This window comes from Hirsutella rhossiliensis (genome assembly GCF_020360975.1).
Source record: "Hirsutella rhossiliensis strain HR02 chromosome Unknown scaffold00001, whole genome shotgun sequence".
Classification (NCBI taxonomy): Eukaryota; Fungi; Ascomycota; class Sordariomycetes; order Hypocreales; family Ophiocordycipitaceae; genus Hirsutella; species Hirsutella rhossiliensis.
This window is the reverse complement of record NW_025408667.1, coordinates 5352679-5365248: the sequence shown is the minus strand read 5'-3', so window position 1 is coordinate 5365248 and position 12570 is coordinate 5352679. Positions and strand designations below refer to the sequence as shown.

General features: G+C 42.1%; 1 protein-coding gene across 1 annotated transcript; it reads left to right on the top strand.

Moving 5' to 3' along the window:
- Positions 1-9587: 9587 nt before the first annotated feature.
- On the top strand, positions 9588-10000 carry HRG_00669 (uncharacterized protein; the record flags this gene model as incomplete). Its single annotated transcript, XM_044859140.1, has 2 exons — positions 9588-9849; positions 9912-10000. 2 exons carry the CDS (start codon positions 9588-9590, stop codon positions 9998-10000), a joined length of 351 nt encoding a protein of 116 aa, XP_044725540.1.
- Between the last annotated feature and the right edge of the window lie 2570 nt (positions 10001-12570).

The window sequence follows — 12570 nt, the reverse complement described above, 5'->3', positions numbered from 1 at the left end:
CTTTTTACTAGTTTATTTTATAGAGCCTCCCTATACTTATTATTTCTTTATAATAGTAAAATAGGAATATAAGGGTATATTCTTATATCTTTAAATTTAACTATAATAACGATAATAAGTACTTAGTAAAGCCTAAGAAAGCTTTAGAAGGTTAGGAAAGTTAGTATATAGAAGCCCGATTCTAGCTTTTACTAACGCCTCCTTTAACTCCTCCGGCGGCCCTACTTACTATATTAATATAAATAAATCTACTTAAAAAGCGAGTTAATCTTAATAAGCCCTAGGAAATTATCTATTAGTAGGGTTAAGGAATCCTTCCCTTATATATTTATCGCGAAGCGTGGCCTAATTTCGTAGTTCTCGAAGATATCCCTTAGTAAGAGGGACCAAGGAAGCTAAAAACACCTAGTATAAAAGAAGGAGCTAAAAAGAAGGTATAGGAAGGAGAATAGGGGCATAAGGGGAAGTATAAGTAGCGAGAGATAAGACGGATATACCGGAAACGGCTATAAAGGAAGGAAAAAACCGGTAAAAAGCTTAGTAGTTAAAGGATATTAGTAGCTTCTTTAAGTAGGATCTTCTTTGTTAATTAAGATGCTAGACGGGTATAAATAGGGGCGTTAGATAGAGGAAAGAAGGGCAATTAAGGAAATACAACAATCACTCCCCTACCTTTATTACTGCTCCTATAAGAATCAAATCTCTCTGCCCTACCTATCCGACCCCTTACTTCTAATTTCACCTTTATGCATTTTATATACACTTCTTATATCTCTCTTCGCGAGAGTTATAAGCCCGGGAGGAATAGTATTCCTATACCTTCCGGCTGCTATAAAAGGCACCTTTCTTATATCCCTCGTAGCTTCCTTTTACCCCTCTTACTAGAAAAGCCGATTTTTAACTAACTTTTCTACCTTTCCCCGTAACGATAACGAAAATCGACTCCTCTACTATCCCTACGGTCTATAGGACGATTCTTATAGAGCCCTAAGATTAAGATAAGTAGGTAAAGGAGCTACGGGCTCGTATAGATAGAACTATCTATAATTTAGTCTTCTCTAATAAGCAGGACCCTCTCGAGCCCCCTCTTCGTCCTAGGGCAACGGACTTTATAGAGGAGCTACCCTTTCTCTAAGCTAACTCCTATATAAGAGAGCTTTTCTACTACCTGCGACTCACGAGTCACCGAAAGGAATACCTCTATAAAACGAAGCTACTAACGGCTGCTCGTACGGCGATAACGGAATCCGTTAGTGCTATAAAGCTAATCTCTCTTCGAGAGGAAGAGACTCCTAGGCAGTAGCTTTTAAAGCTCGAGACCTCGATAGCTCCCTTAAGTGGTTATATAACTAACCGTATTAGGAAGACCTATACGGCCTACCTAGGAGCCTTTTCTACTAGGAACCTACTAGCTTCTTCGTGGCTAGCTAAGTAGGAAGAAATCCTCGAGGAAGCTAACTAATACTTCCTTATAGAAGCTCTTCCGGCTAGTAACCTAGGGATATATCTCTACTAATAAAGCCTATTAGTAACGGTTACTCGACTATCTTTCGAGAGGCTAGCCGGGAACTAGACGAAGAGGCTGCTAGAGTATAATAGTAAGCAGTCTTATTCCTTCGTGGCTAGCACTCGACCTAGACGGCTCGACCTATAGCTGCTACGGCCCCCGCTGCTGCTATTGCGGCTGTTGCTCCTTCGGCTCTACCTCCCTCGAGAGCATTAACACTGTCTTTAACGGCTGCCGTAGGCCCGGCCCCGGCTCCGCCTCTTGCTGGGCCCGCCCGGTCCCGTTAGTTAGACCGGCCCGACTAGTCCCCTAATAGACCTTTTAGTCCGTTAGTCGAAAAATCAGGGAACTAGTCGAAATCGAACCTCTTCGTTAAAATTAGTAATAAGGGGTAAAAAGGGGGGGTTTTTAAGCAGACCTTCCGGACCGGGACGAGGATTCCTCGAAGAAATAAACGAGAAGGAATCGACCTACCTACTAAGCATATACAAAGCCCTATCGGCTAGAAGACTGCTAGTAGGTCTTCGAGGAAAACCGACCTAAAGGAATTAACCTTTTAAAGAGGCTATAAGAAATAGTATAATAGTCTCTTAAGGAGGACCCCTCGTTATAGAAGAAGATAGACGAGATTTAGGTTGCTAAAAAATAGTAACTAACGCCGCTGCCCTTATTCGAGCCGTAAATTCGAGGAAAAATCGTTAATATAGTAAATCCGGCCTTTATCTTCCCTACGAATTAATAAGGCTAAAACCAACCGTTAGAGCCCTCTAATTATCCCCTACGAAAATCAGCTATCCTTAACTCTAGTACTTCCCTTAATATCTATAATATACTCTTATAATTCCGGTCCTTTAAGAAGGCACGAAAGGAATATCTTATTGCTAGGGAATTAACCGTATAGATAAAGGGATACGGAAGGGTAAATTTCACGATAAAATTACCTAACGGATCTATATAAATTCTTCGACGAAAAAGGCTAGCTTTTTGCCCTCGATTTTTAACGAGCCTAATTTCCTTCCGCCTTCTTTAAGAGGAAGGAATCTTCTAGGATATAACGTCTAAGCCTATAAGGCTAGTCTAGAAGAATTAGACTATTAGGCTTATCGAGGAAAAATTCGTTAATTTATTCTCGAATTCCGACCTATCCTTAGGAAGGAATCTCTCGAGAAGTTAGCTTTCCTTACTAGGAGGAATAGGTCTACTATAAAAGACCCTCTTCCGGTAGCCTAAGGAGACGGTCTTCTTTAGCACGCACGACTTAGTTACCCGGGCCCCCTAGCTTTATATAAGCTAGGCTAATAACAGGGCGTACGAATAAGGGGCCTAAAGACCGTCGAATACGAATACTACGGCTAAGGGAAGACTAAGAGACGAATTTCTAGATAAACGCCTTTACGGCTAGACTAGCCGTATAAGGAAATTTAGGTCGACTAGACCGACGTCTCTAGGGATTAGGAACTTACGGACCTACCTAAGTAAGTATAACTAGTCTACCCTCTAGGACTTCGTTAACTAGATAAAATCCTACTTTAGCTACGAGGTAAAAAAGATACGGTCTAATAGAGAGCTATTTACGAAGGATATCTTAAATTAGCTTCGAAAAAGGAGCATTTTACCCCTCCTATTAGCACCGAATACCTAGGCCTAGAACGGAGGGGCAGAAAGATTAGGGGGTGCTATAATAGAAAGGGCCCGTATAATAAGACTTACTATAAAGCTTCTATACGACCTTTAGAGGGAAGTCGTTAAGACCGCCTATTACTTTTAGAACCGGACCCTAAGGGACCCTAGGGGACTAAGGGACTATAGGGACCTAGAGACCCTTTTTAAGACCTAAGGAATAGACTAGAAATCCCCCCTTAAGCTCTTTATAAAGAAGAGGGCCTCGCTAGCCTACCTTTATGCCTATAGCTATAAGGCATACGCAATAACTACCGATATATAGCTAAAAAGGAAGAAAAAAAGAAAGCTTAATCCTAGAGCCTTTATTAGTTACCTCGTTAAGTATAATTCTACGAATATCTTCTAGATCTAGATTCCTCTTTTACGGAAGGTTATTTCGACTAGGGATATAATTTTCGACGAATCTAGCTTCTTTAACGGAAAGAAGGATTAATAGCCCCTCTTACTTATATAATGTTAGCTAATTTAGAAGATCTAAATCCCCCCTTCCTAATAGTCTTAAGAAGAGGTCCTAGATAAGGAAACGGAAGAAGAAACCGACGTCGAAGTAGTCGAGGATAACGCCGACTTCGAAGAAGAAGAAGCTACTAGATTAGATAATCTAGACGAAGAAGGAGACTATAGGAAAGTAGTAGAGCTAGAATACGCCTACCTCCCTACGCCTCTTCTTATAGAATAAGAAGAAGATCTAGAAGTAGCTTTTTTAGTTAGTCTTCCTATCTCGACCCCTAAGGGGGTAGGAAAGGCACCTCTCTCGAAGGATTACCCGGCTGCCTTTTTATCCCTACTTCGAGAAGCAAAGGAAGGTATAGGGCCCGATACGAAAGAAGACTAGTTTCTCCCTTATTTCGACCGATTTTCTAACTTCTACCTAACGCTAATAGAAGACGGTTCCTATAGAGCGTTTATAGTAGGCCGGCTATTTAAGCTAATATTAGCAAGGAAGGTATATAAAAGAGACCTCCCGGACCTACTAGTAAACTAGAAGTAGCTAGAAAGACACCCCTTTAGAGACTAGTTTTTCTAGGCCTAGAAAGACCACCTAGCCTTATATAAAGAGATAGGGTCTTTTAAAGAAGTCCTTAAGGAAAAGGCAAGAGGAAAATAGGTCCTTAGCTATAAGTAGGTCTTTATCTATAAAACTAATAAACACGGCTTCCTTTAAAAGTATAAAGCCCGGCTAGTTATTTACGGGAACTAGTAGGAAAAAGGGGATCTTCCTACTAGGGCAACTACCCTAGCAGGGATATCTTTTCGGACCCTTATAGCTATAGTAGTAGAATTCGACCTCGAACTCGATTAAATAGATATAGTTAACGCCTTTATTAACTGCCCCTTTAAGGAAGAAGAAGTTATCTATATACGCCTTCTACTAGGCTTCTAATAGCTAGGAAAGGTTCTACGGCTTAGGAAAGCTCTATATAGATTACGAAGATTACCCCTTCTTTAGTAATAGTATTTAATACGTTCCCTTAAAGCCCTAGGCTTTAAGAAAGTCCCTTAAGAACTATATATAATATAGAAGGGTAAAATCACGGTCTTCTTCTACGTTAACGATATTATTTAAGCGTACCTAAAAGAGGAAGAAGTTACTACTAGGGAGGCTATACGAGGCCTATAATAAAGGTATAAGATAACTAGGCTAGGGGAGCTTAAGTAGCTCCTAGGGATACGAATCCTTCGGAATAGGTCCTAACGGACTATCTAGCTTACCTAGGACGCCTATATCGATAAGGTCGCTTATAAATTCCTCCCTAATTCCTCGATAAGAAGCTTCTACGCTTATATTAGACGAAGAGCTTACCTAATCCGTCCTTTTAAGCTAGGAGCAAGAGAAACACTAATATTAATAGAAGGTGCTCCTGCTTTTTAGCTATTTCTACTAGACCGGATATCTCTTTTACGGTCTCCTAGCTAGCTAGGCATAACTAGAATCCTAGCCCTAGGCATTAAGAAGTAGTAGATAGAGCTATCCTTTATCTCTATTTAACGAGATTATATAGTCTGCGCTTAAGAGGGCAGGGAAGGAAATAAGCTGCCGAAATCTTCCTTTATTTAAGCGATTCGTCCTTTACGGATAATTCCTTAGATAGAAAGAGCTTATAAGGGTATATTATATCCCTTTTTAGAGGAACTATTGCTTAGAGAGCTTCGAAATAAGCTACCGTTATAACTTCGAGTACGGAGGCAGAGCTACTAGCTCTTTTAGAAGCGTTAAAAGAAGCGATTTTCCTTAGCCGGCTACTAATATCGTTACGACTATAAATTCCGTCCCCGTTAGCTATAGAATGCGATAACACGTAGACTATACGAATTCTTATAGAGGAAAACAGCAAGCTGTCGACCCGGCTACGGTATATCGATATCTACTAGCATTAGTTACGCTAAGAGGTCTAAAGGGGACTTATTTCCGTCTATTAGGTTCTAACGGTATTAATAAAAGCCGACGGTCTTACGAAGCCCCTACCGAAGCAGAAGCTAGCTATCTTCTTATAGCAAATTAGGCTAGAAGACGTTCGAGAGAAGCTGTCCTTAGAGGCCCGCCTTAAGAGTCTACGAGAGGAGCTAATAGCCTATACGAGAAGGTAACGTCTATAGCCGAAGAAAAGGAAGAGGCTTTTCCCTTTAGAGGGCCCCCTATTTTAATTAGGGTTTTCCCCCTTTCTTATAGGACTTTCCCCTCTTTAGGCCCCTTTTCCTTAAGTAGGTCTAAAAGAGCCTAGGGACCCGAAAGGGCCCCTGCTTTTAAAGGGAGAAGTGCAGAGCTAAGAACCTCCTCTATACGCTTACTAGCTCGAAGCCGTATTAGCTATGCCCTTACTATAAGGGCAGCTATAGCTAAGGGGGTGTATCAAGCGTGGCCTGATTTCGAGTTCTCGAAGATATCCCTAGTAAGAGGGACTAAGGAAGCTAAAACACCCGGTATAGAAGAAGGAGCTAAAAAGAAGGTGTAGGAAGGAGAGTAGGGGCATAAGGGGAAGCATAAGTAGCGAGAGATAAGACGGATATACCGGAAACGGCTATAAAGGAAGGAAAAAACCGGCAAAAAGCTTAGTAGTTAAAAGGACATTAGTAGCTTCTTTAAGCAGGATCTTCTTTATTAATTAAGATGCTAGACGGGTATAAATAGGGGCGTTGGATAGAGGAAAGAAGGATAATTAAGGAAATATAACAATTACTCCCCTACCTTTATTACTGCTCCCGCAAGAATTAAATCTCTCTGCCCTGCCTATCCGACCCCTTACTTCTAATTTCACCTTCGTGCATTTTATATGCACTTCTCGTATCTCTCTTCGCGAGAATATTAATAGAAGCTTATATTAAGAATCTTCCCTTAAGCACGCCTAGCTAGGAATACTTCCTATATATAGTATAACTTATACCTAGTAATAAGGAACCCTTAAGCTTAGAGTAGTAGAGCAAGGAATCCTTCCTAAATAAATATACCGCGTTAAAGAACCCTCTTTATAGTAAGGCAAAGGAATCCTTCCCTTATAATAATTATATATTAAGGAACCCTCTTTATAGTAAGTAAAAGGAACCCTTCTCTTATAACTATATCTACGCGTTAAGGAACCTTCTTTATAGTAAGTAAAGGGAACCCCTCTCTTATAATAACTATACCGCTTTAAGGAATCCTCTTAGTAGTAAGGTTAAAGAATACTTCCCTCGCGTAAATATATAGCTAACTAGTATACTGCTTTTATAGTAGGTATATAAGCAAGACTACTTATAAAAGATAAGCTAAGCTATAAGATTAAAAATAAAGTATATCTTAAACGGCTAATTATAAAGAAATAGATTTATCGCCGAGACCTTTTAGACGTACTAAAACACTACTCCTAACTATAAGACTACCCTCTCGGATATTAGTTTAAGGAGGCAGAGGAAGTATACCTTTAAAGCTATAAAGATATAAAGTCTTAGTTTAAGGTAAGCTTTATAGAGCTCTCGAATAAGGCCTAGGTGCTCGACTATATATAGGTTTACGTATATAAATTCGATAAGTATAGGAGGCTCTTAAAATATAAGGTAAGACTAGTAGTACGAGGGGATTAATAGCGCCGAAATAAGTAAGAAACCTATATAGCTACGCTTACTAGAAGAAGCTTTTATATATTAATAATAATAGTAGTAAGGTTCGACCTTAAACTAATCTAATATAAAGCTATTAATATATTTATAAATACCTCTCTAAATAAGAAAGTCTTTATAAAGATACTACTAAGCTATAGGAAATATAGGACTATATTAAAGCTTAATAAAGCCCTTTATAGATTAAGGAAATTACTATTACTATAGTATTAAGAGCTTACTAATACGCTTAAGAAGCTCGGCTTTAAGCTAGTGCTATACGAGCCCTGCTACCTTACCCTTAATAGAATTATTATTTTCTTCTACGTTAACGATATTATCTTTATATATTAGTAAAAGAATAAGTTAACGGCGTAAGCCTTAAAGTATAAATATATAAGAAATACTAGCTAATAGGTAGTAATAGCCTTTAGTAGTTTCTTAGTATAAGATTCTTTAAGACTATAAGAAAAGCTTTATTTAGCTATTATAAGCTTTATATATTAATAAGATCTCGCGCCTCGCAAAGAAATATAAGAGCTTTAATACCCTAATAGGGGTTAACGAACTTTTCCTATTTAACGGTATTACTTTATTTACTAATATTAATTTATACTAAGTAAAAATAAGCTCTATACTATACGCTATAGCTATTATACGCCTAGATATCGCGTTTATAACCTTAAAGCTATTAAAGTTTAACTTTAACCTAGGACCTAAATATTATAAAGCGGCCGACCGCGTAATCTACTATCTATAGTAGATAAAAGAACTAGCGCTCCGCCTAGGGGTAGGGATAATTTAGTAGTAAGCGATACCTCTTTCGCCGATAACTTATTAAACTATAAGAACTCTTAAGGTTTTATAATAAAGCTATTTAGAGGCCTTATCGGCTAGCGATTAAATAAATAAAACACTATTACTACTTTAACTATAGAGGCAGAGCTACTTACCCTCTTATAAGCAGTAAAGGAATCGATATACGTAAGCCGCTTAATCTAAGAACTCGACGTAAAACTTAACTACTCTTAAATTAGTATCTAATACGATAATATATAAATAATATATATCGTAACCGCGGAGGTAGTAAAGCTACGAACTAAGCTATAGCACGTTAATATTTTTAACTACTAGCTTCGCTAAGAAATTACGAACGGAACCCTCGAAGTTAAATATATACTAAGCGCCGAGATAATAGCTAACGGTTTTACTAAGGCCCTCTAAGGACCTAAGTTCTAAGCCTTTATTAACTAAATCAGCCTCTACGATATCTCCGACCGCCTTATATTATAAGAGCTTCCTAAATCGACCGACTTAATACTTTAAGAATAATTATATATAATATAAGAGGACTAAGTTATATAAGGCAGTATATAGCAGCGGCCTAGAAAGAAGGGCCCTTTGCCTACGGGCACTATAGACTATAGGGGAGATTCCTTTATAAGTTAGGGAGCAAAAATATAATCATAGGCTAGCCTCCCACTCTTCTATATAGAAGAGGGCTCGGCTAGGGGGGTGTGTCGGAACTAACGGGTAAAAACATATGTCGGATCACGTGTATTATCACGTGCAGATACCGGGCAAATCCGGCAGCTAATTTCCCCCCTAGGGACGAGGCCTCCTTAGAGGCCTTAAGAAGAAAAAGAATATATTCCATCACAATTAATATAACCTCTTTTACAGCTGCATATAAGCTGCTGCATTAAACCTTGATCTATCGTGCATACCTACCTATTTCCTTATTAGGCCCGAGCCGCAGAACCACCGTTCTGATAGTCATTGATAGTGGTTGGTACGCCGATTGTGTTCTCTCATAACGCTATTCCCTGTTAACGGGCGGGAACCCGGGTGTACCCTGTTCGCCCAAGGGTGCCTCCAGCCGGCTTCGAACCGACCCCTCTGCAACGCAGAGGCTCCAGACGTGTCACCACTACGCCATGGAGGCCGCACGACCTCAGCCACAATCCGGCGGATCACTGGATCCGGCAGATCACCGGGAAATCCCTTACACAACAAAGATATCATGTGATGTGGCGTCGCATCAGTTGCTGCGCCACTCGTCGAAGGTCCTTTCCTCTCCGTTCGTTGACTCATTCTTATCGCGCCCACTTCATACCACCACCAGGACAACGGCATATGCTGCTCGTTGTCGACGTTTTCGTACGCTGCCTCTCATCCAAGACGCCTCTCAACAATTGCCGGCGCACGGATAATCTCGAACGATAGACTGCGCGTCCACGGAGACCTTCGAATAATTCGTCGCCGATGGCTGCAATCACGGGAATATATCCATGACCAACCCATGCGTTCCAAGCCACACAAAATGACGAACAATAACCCGTCAAGTCCCGACCGAACAAACCCCGCAGGTGGGAGTAACGGCAACGAATGCAAGCCATCCCCTCGCACCGAGTCCGCCGGAAAGGTCGCAACGGACCAGACTGGCCGTGACAAGGAGAATACCTCTATCGACGAGTCGGGTGTCACACCGAGCGAAGTCAATTTCGAAGAAATCTTCGCACGCGTTGAGAAGGAGAATAAAGAGATGACCAAGGAGCAGCTCGAGGCCAAGTACCCTTGGATGAGTGCGTACTCAACTTCAATCATGAGAGAATCGCCTTTGACTGAACTAAAAAACCCTTTCTAGAACAATCACCACCGAGGACAGTCAACTCCAATGTGGCAATGGCTGTAGTGGATGAACTATTTGATGGCTCGGACCGCGAGAATGACTGAGACGCAACGCATCGCCTACATAGCGCTGTGGCATCGTACCTAACAGCATTCATAGGTCCTGCCTAGGCAGTTCTCACCCCTTCAAATCCTGTATGAGTGTCTCTTGCCACAGAAATAGCCAATCATCTTCAACTTTGAGGGATAGCAAGACTGGCGATATTTCATGACTAGTTCTGAGCACGCCAAGGCCTGCCTTTGTCCAAGTGCTTTGATGCCTGAGAGTGATCATAATTCCCAACATACCTTACCATCTTCCCTCCGCCAAGGAAATACGAAAATGATTAAAAGAAAAAATGAGCTCAAAACAGTCCAGACTTTGATGCTCGTTTCCTATCAATGCTCCTCTCATTGTCCATGTTCATCTTTCTTTGCGCCCGATTGCTGACCAGAGTCTGTCTTGGGAGGAGGGTCTTGAGCACGCGCTTCGGCCTCTACTATTGCTTTTTCGGCCACGGCTGGGTCTACCACATGTGGTTTGCCGTGCTTCTCTATTTCCACCGGGGAAAACAACATGGTTAGTCGACGATGTATCAGCGGGCGTCAGTGGACAGACATACTGACGAAGTTTGGGTCCGGTGGCTGGTTAAAGGCTCGGTCAAACGGGGAACCCATGATGCATGAATGATCGTTGGATAACCTGGGGCAAGGGTCAATGTTTCTTGCTGTTCAGGATGAAGTTCCGAGGGAAATAATGTGCGAGGCTTACCCTTCTTATGGATGAACCAGTCTCTCAGTCTATCCAAGCTCACCAGTGAGCTTGCGATTTTGCAGGGGTCCCATTCGCCGAGAGCAGTCTTTTATGAAACCCCTCTGCCTGGCAAAAGGGTGTGATGTTTCCGAGAGACTCGAGCTCGAGGCCGTCCAGGCCTTCATCTGCGCCAGCTGGAACGAGGAGCCAGCCCATTTCGGGCACAATTGTCATCGAAAATGCCTTGCAGTCGTCAGCAAGCGCGCACGTTCAGCCTAGCGGAGTGCACGGCATGAATCATACTCGTATCCTGTTCCACAGCCGGATTCAGCTCGACGCGTAATGGCGTGATGCCATGGATCGAGATGGAGACCGTCGGAGGCCCCCAGAGGTCCGTGCCTCGTACGAGTACGGGGTGGCTTGTTTGGGTGTACAAAAGAATGCGTAGGCATTTACAGATTATGCCAAAATCTGAAGGAGCTGGATGAGCTGAAAGAGCTGCAACATCGACGACCACTCAGACCGTGCAGCTTCAACCTGCATAAAAGATGTTGGTGTGGTCATAACATCACACAACCAAGGAAATAGGTGCGCGCACCTTGACAGCGGAACTGTGGCCATGATATTGGTGTCACGGGTTGCACTACTCAGCCCCGTCAGCATAAGTCTCCTTTTATACATATGTTTTGCTAGCCTCCTATAGATGTGTACTCTAGAACATTACTCGAAACGTGGGTACTAGGGGGGTGCATTGACTGGGAAAAGGGTCACTGACTGGGAAATAGAACGTAGCTATATAAAAGTGGCCGCGTAACGCTTATAAATTGAGTTTTACTATTCGGCCAAGTAGAAATCTCTATTCGGCCAACACTAGCTAAAAGGCGGGGTACCTTTATGTCCCGCATTAGTACCATCCTTTTGCTATTCCTTTTAGCGAAAAATCCTTAAAAATCCTAGATAGCTCTAACTACGAAGTAGCGTACTCGAGCGCCCGAGCCAGTAGGGGAGGGGTCCCTCTTGGGGAGGGGCCCTACTGTGGGGGTTTACCCCCGCGCGAGGTGAGCGCGACGTACAAGACGAGTACTTTAAGATACTTAAGATTTCTCTTTAATAACTAAGGCGTATTGTAGCCAATTAAAAGAGGGGATTTTATGAGACTCTTGGCCGAATAGAGATTTCCACTTGGCCGAATAGCAATACTCTATAAATTTAGGTACTCTACGTTGTAAGGGACGCGGGGAAGAAAGTTATGCACTTAAACGAGGAAATTAAGTACATAGCGCGGCTATGTTATGCTTGTAAATTTGGTTGGCGCTAATGTACCCTACCGTTTCCCAGTCAGTGACCCTTTTCCTAGTCAATGCACCCCCCGTGCTTGATGTTCAAGCGCGGGGGGTCGACTTTCAGACCCCCCTAGTATATAGTCGGGCATATGTTTACACCCTTCAAGGATCGAAAATGCCACTGGAGTACAAGCCCCACGGAACAGAAATAGGTATCCACGAATATGAATTAGTATATAAAGGTACTAGTAGCCGTTAGGACCAATCAAAACCCTCGTTGCAGGGCTCGTACTCCAGTGGCATTTTCGATCCTTGAAGGGTGTAGGTACCTAGGTATGATGCCGCAAACCCCGAATGCCAACCCGATCACTGCGGGAGACACAGCCAGCCGGCGTTCTAAAGATCACGAAATATATAAGTGGACATGTTCCCTTGAGTTGTTTTGTTCTCCCCCTTCCCTTTAAACTAAGCCAAGACGTTGTCTTCTCGCATGCCAACCTACCCATTACTACATAGTCTGCATTATGACTGCTGTGGCTACAACGGCCCAGAAAGCCTGGGTCGACACCTTTGACGGCGGACCATACACGTCTTTCAAA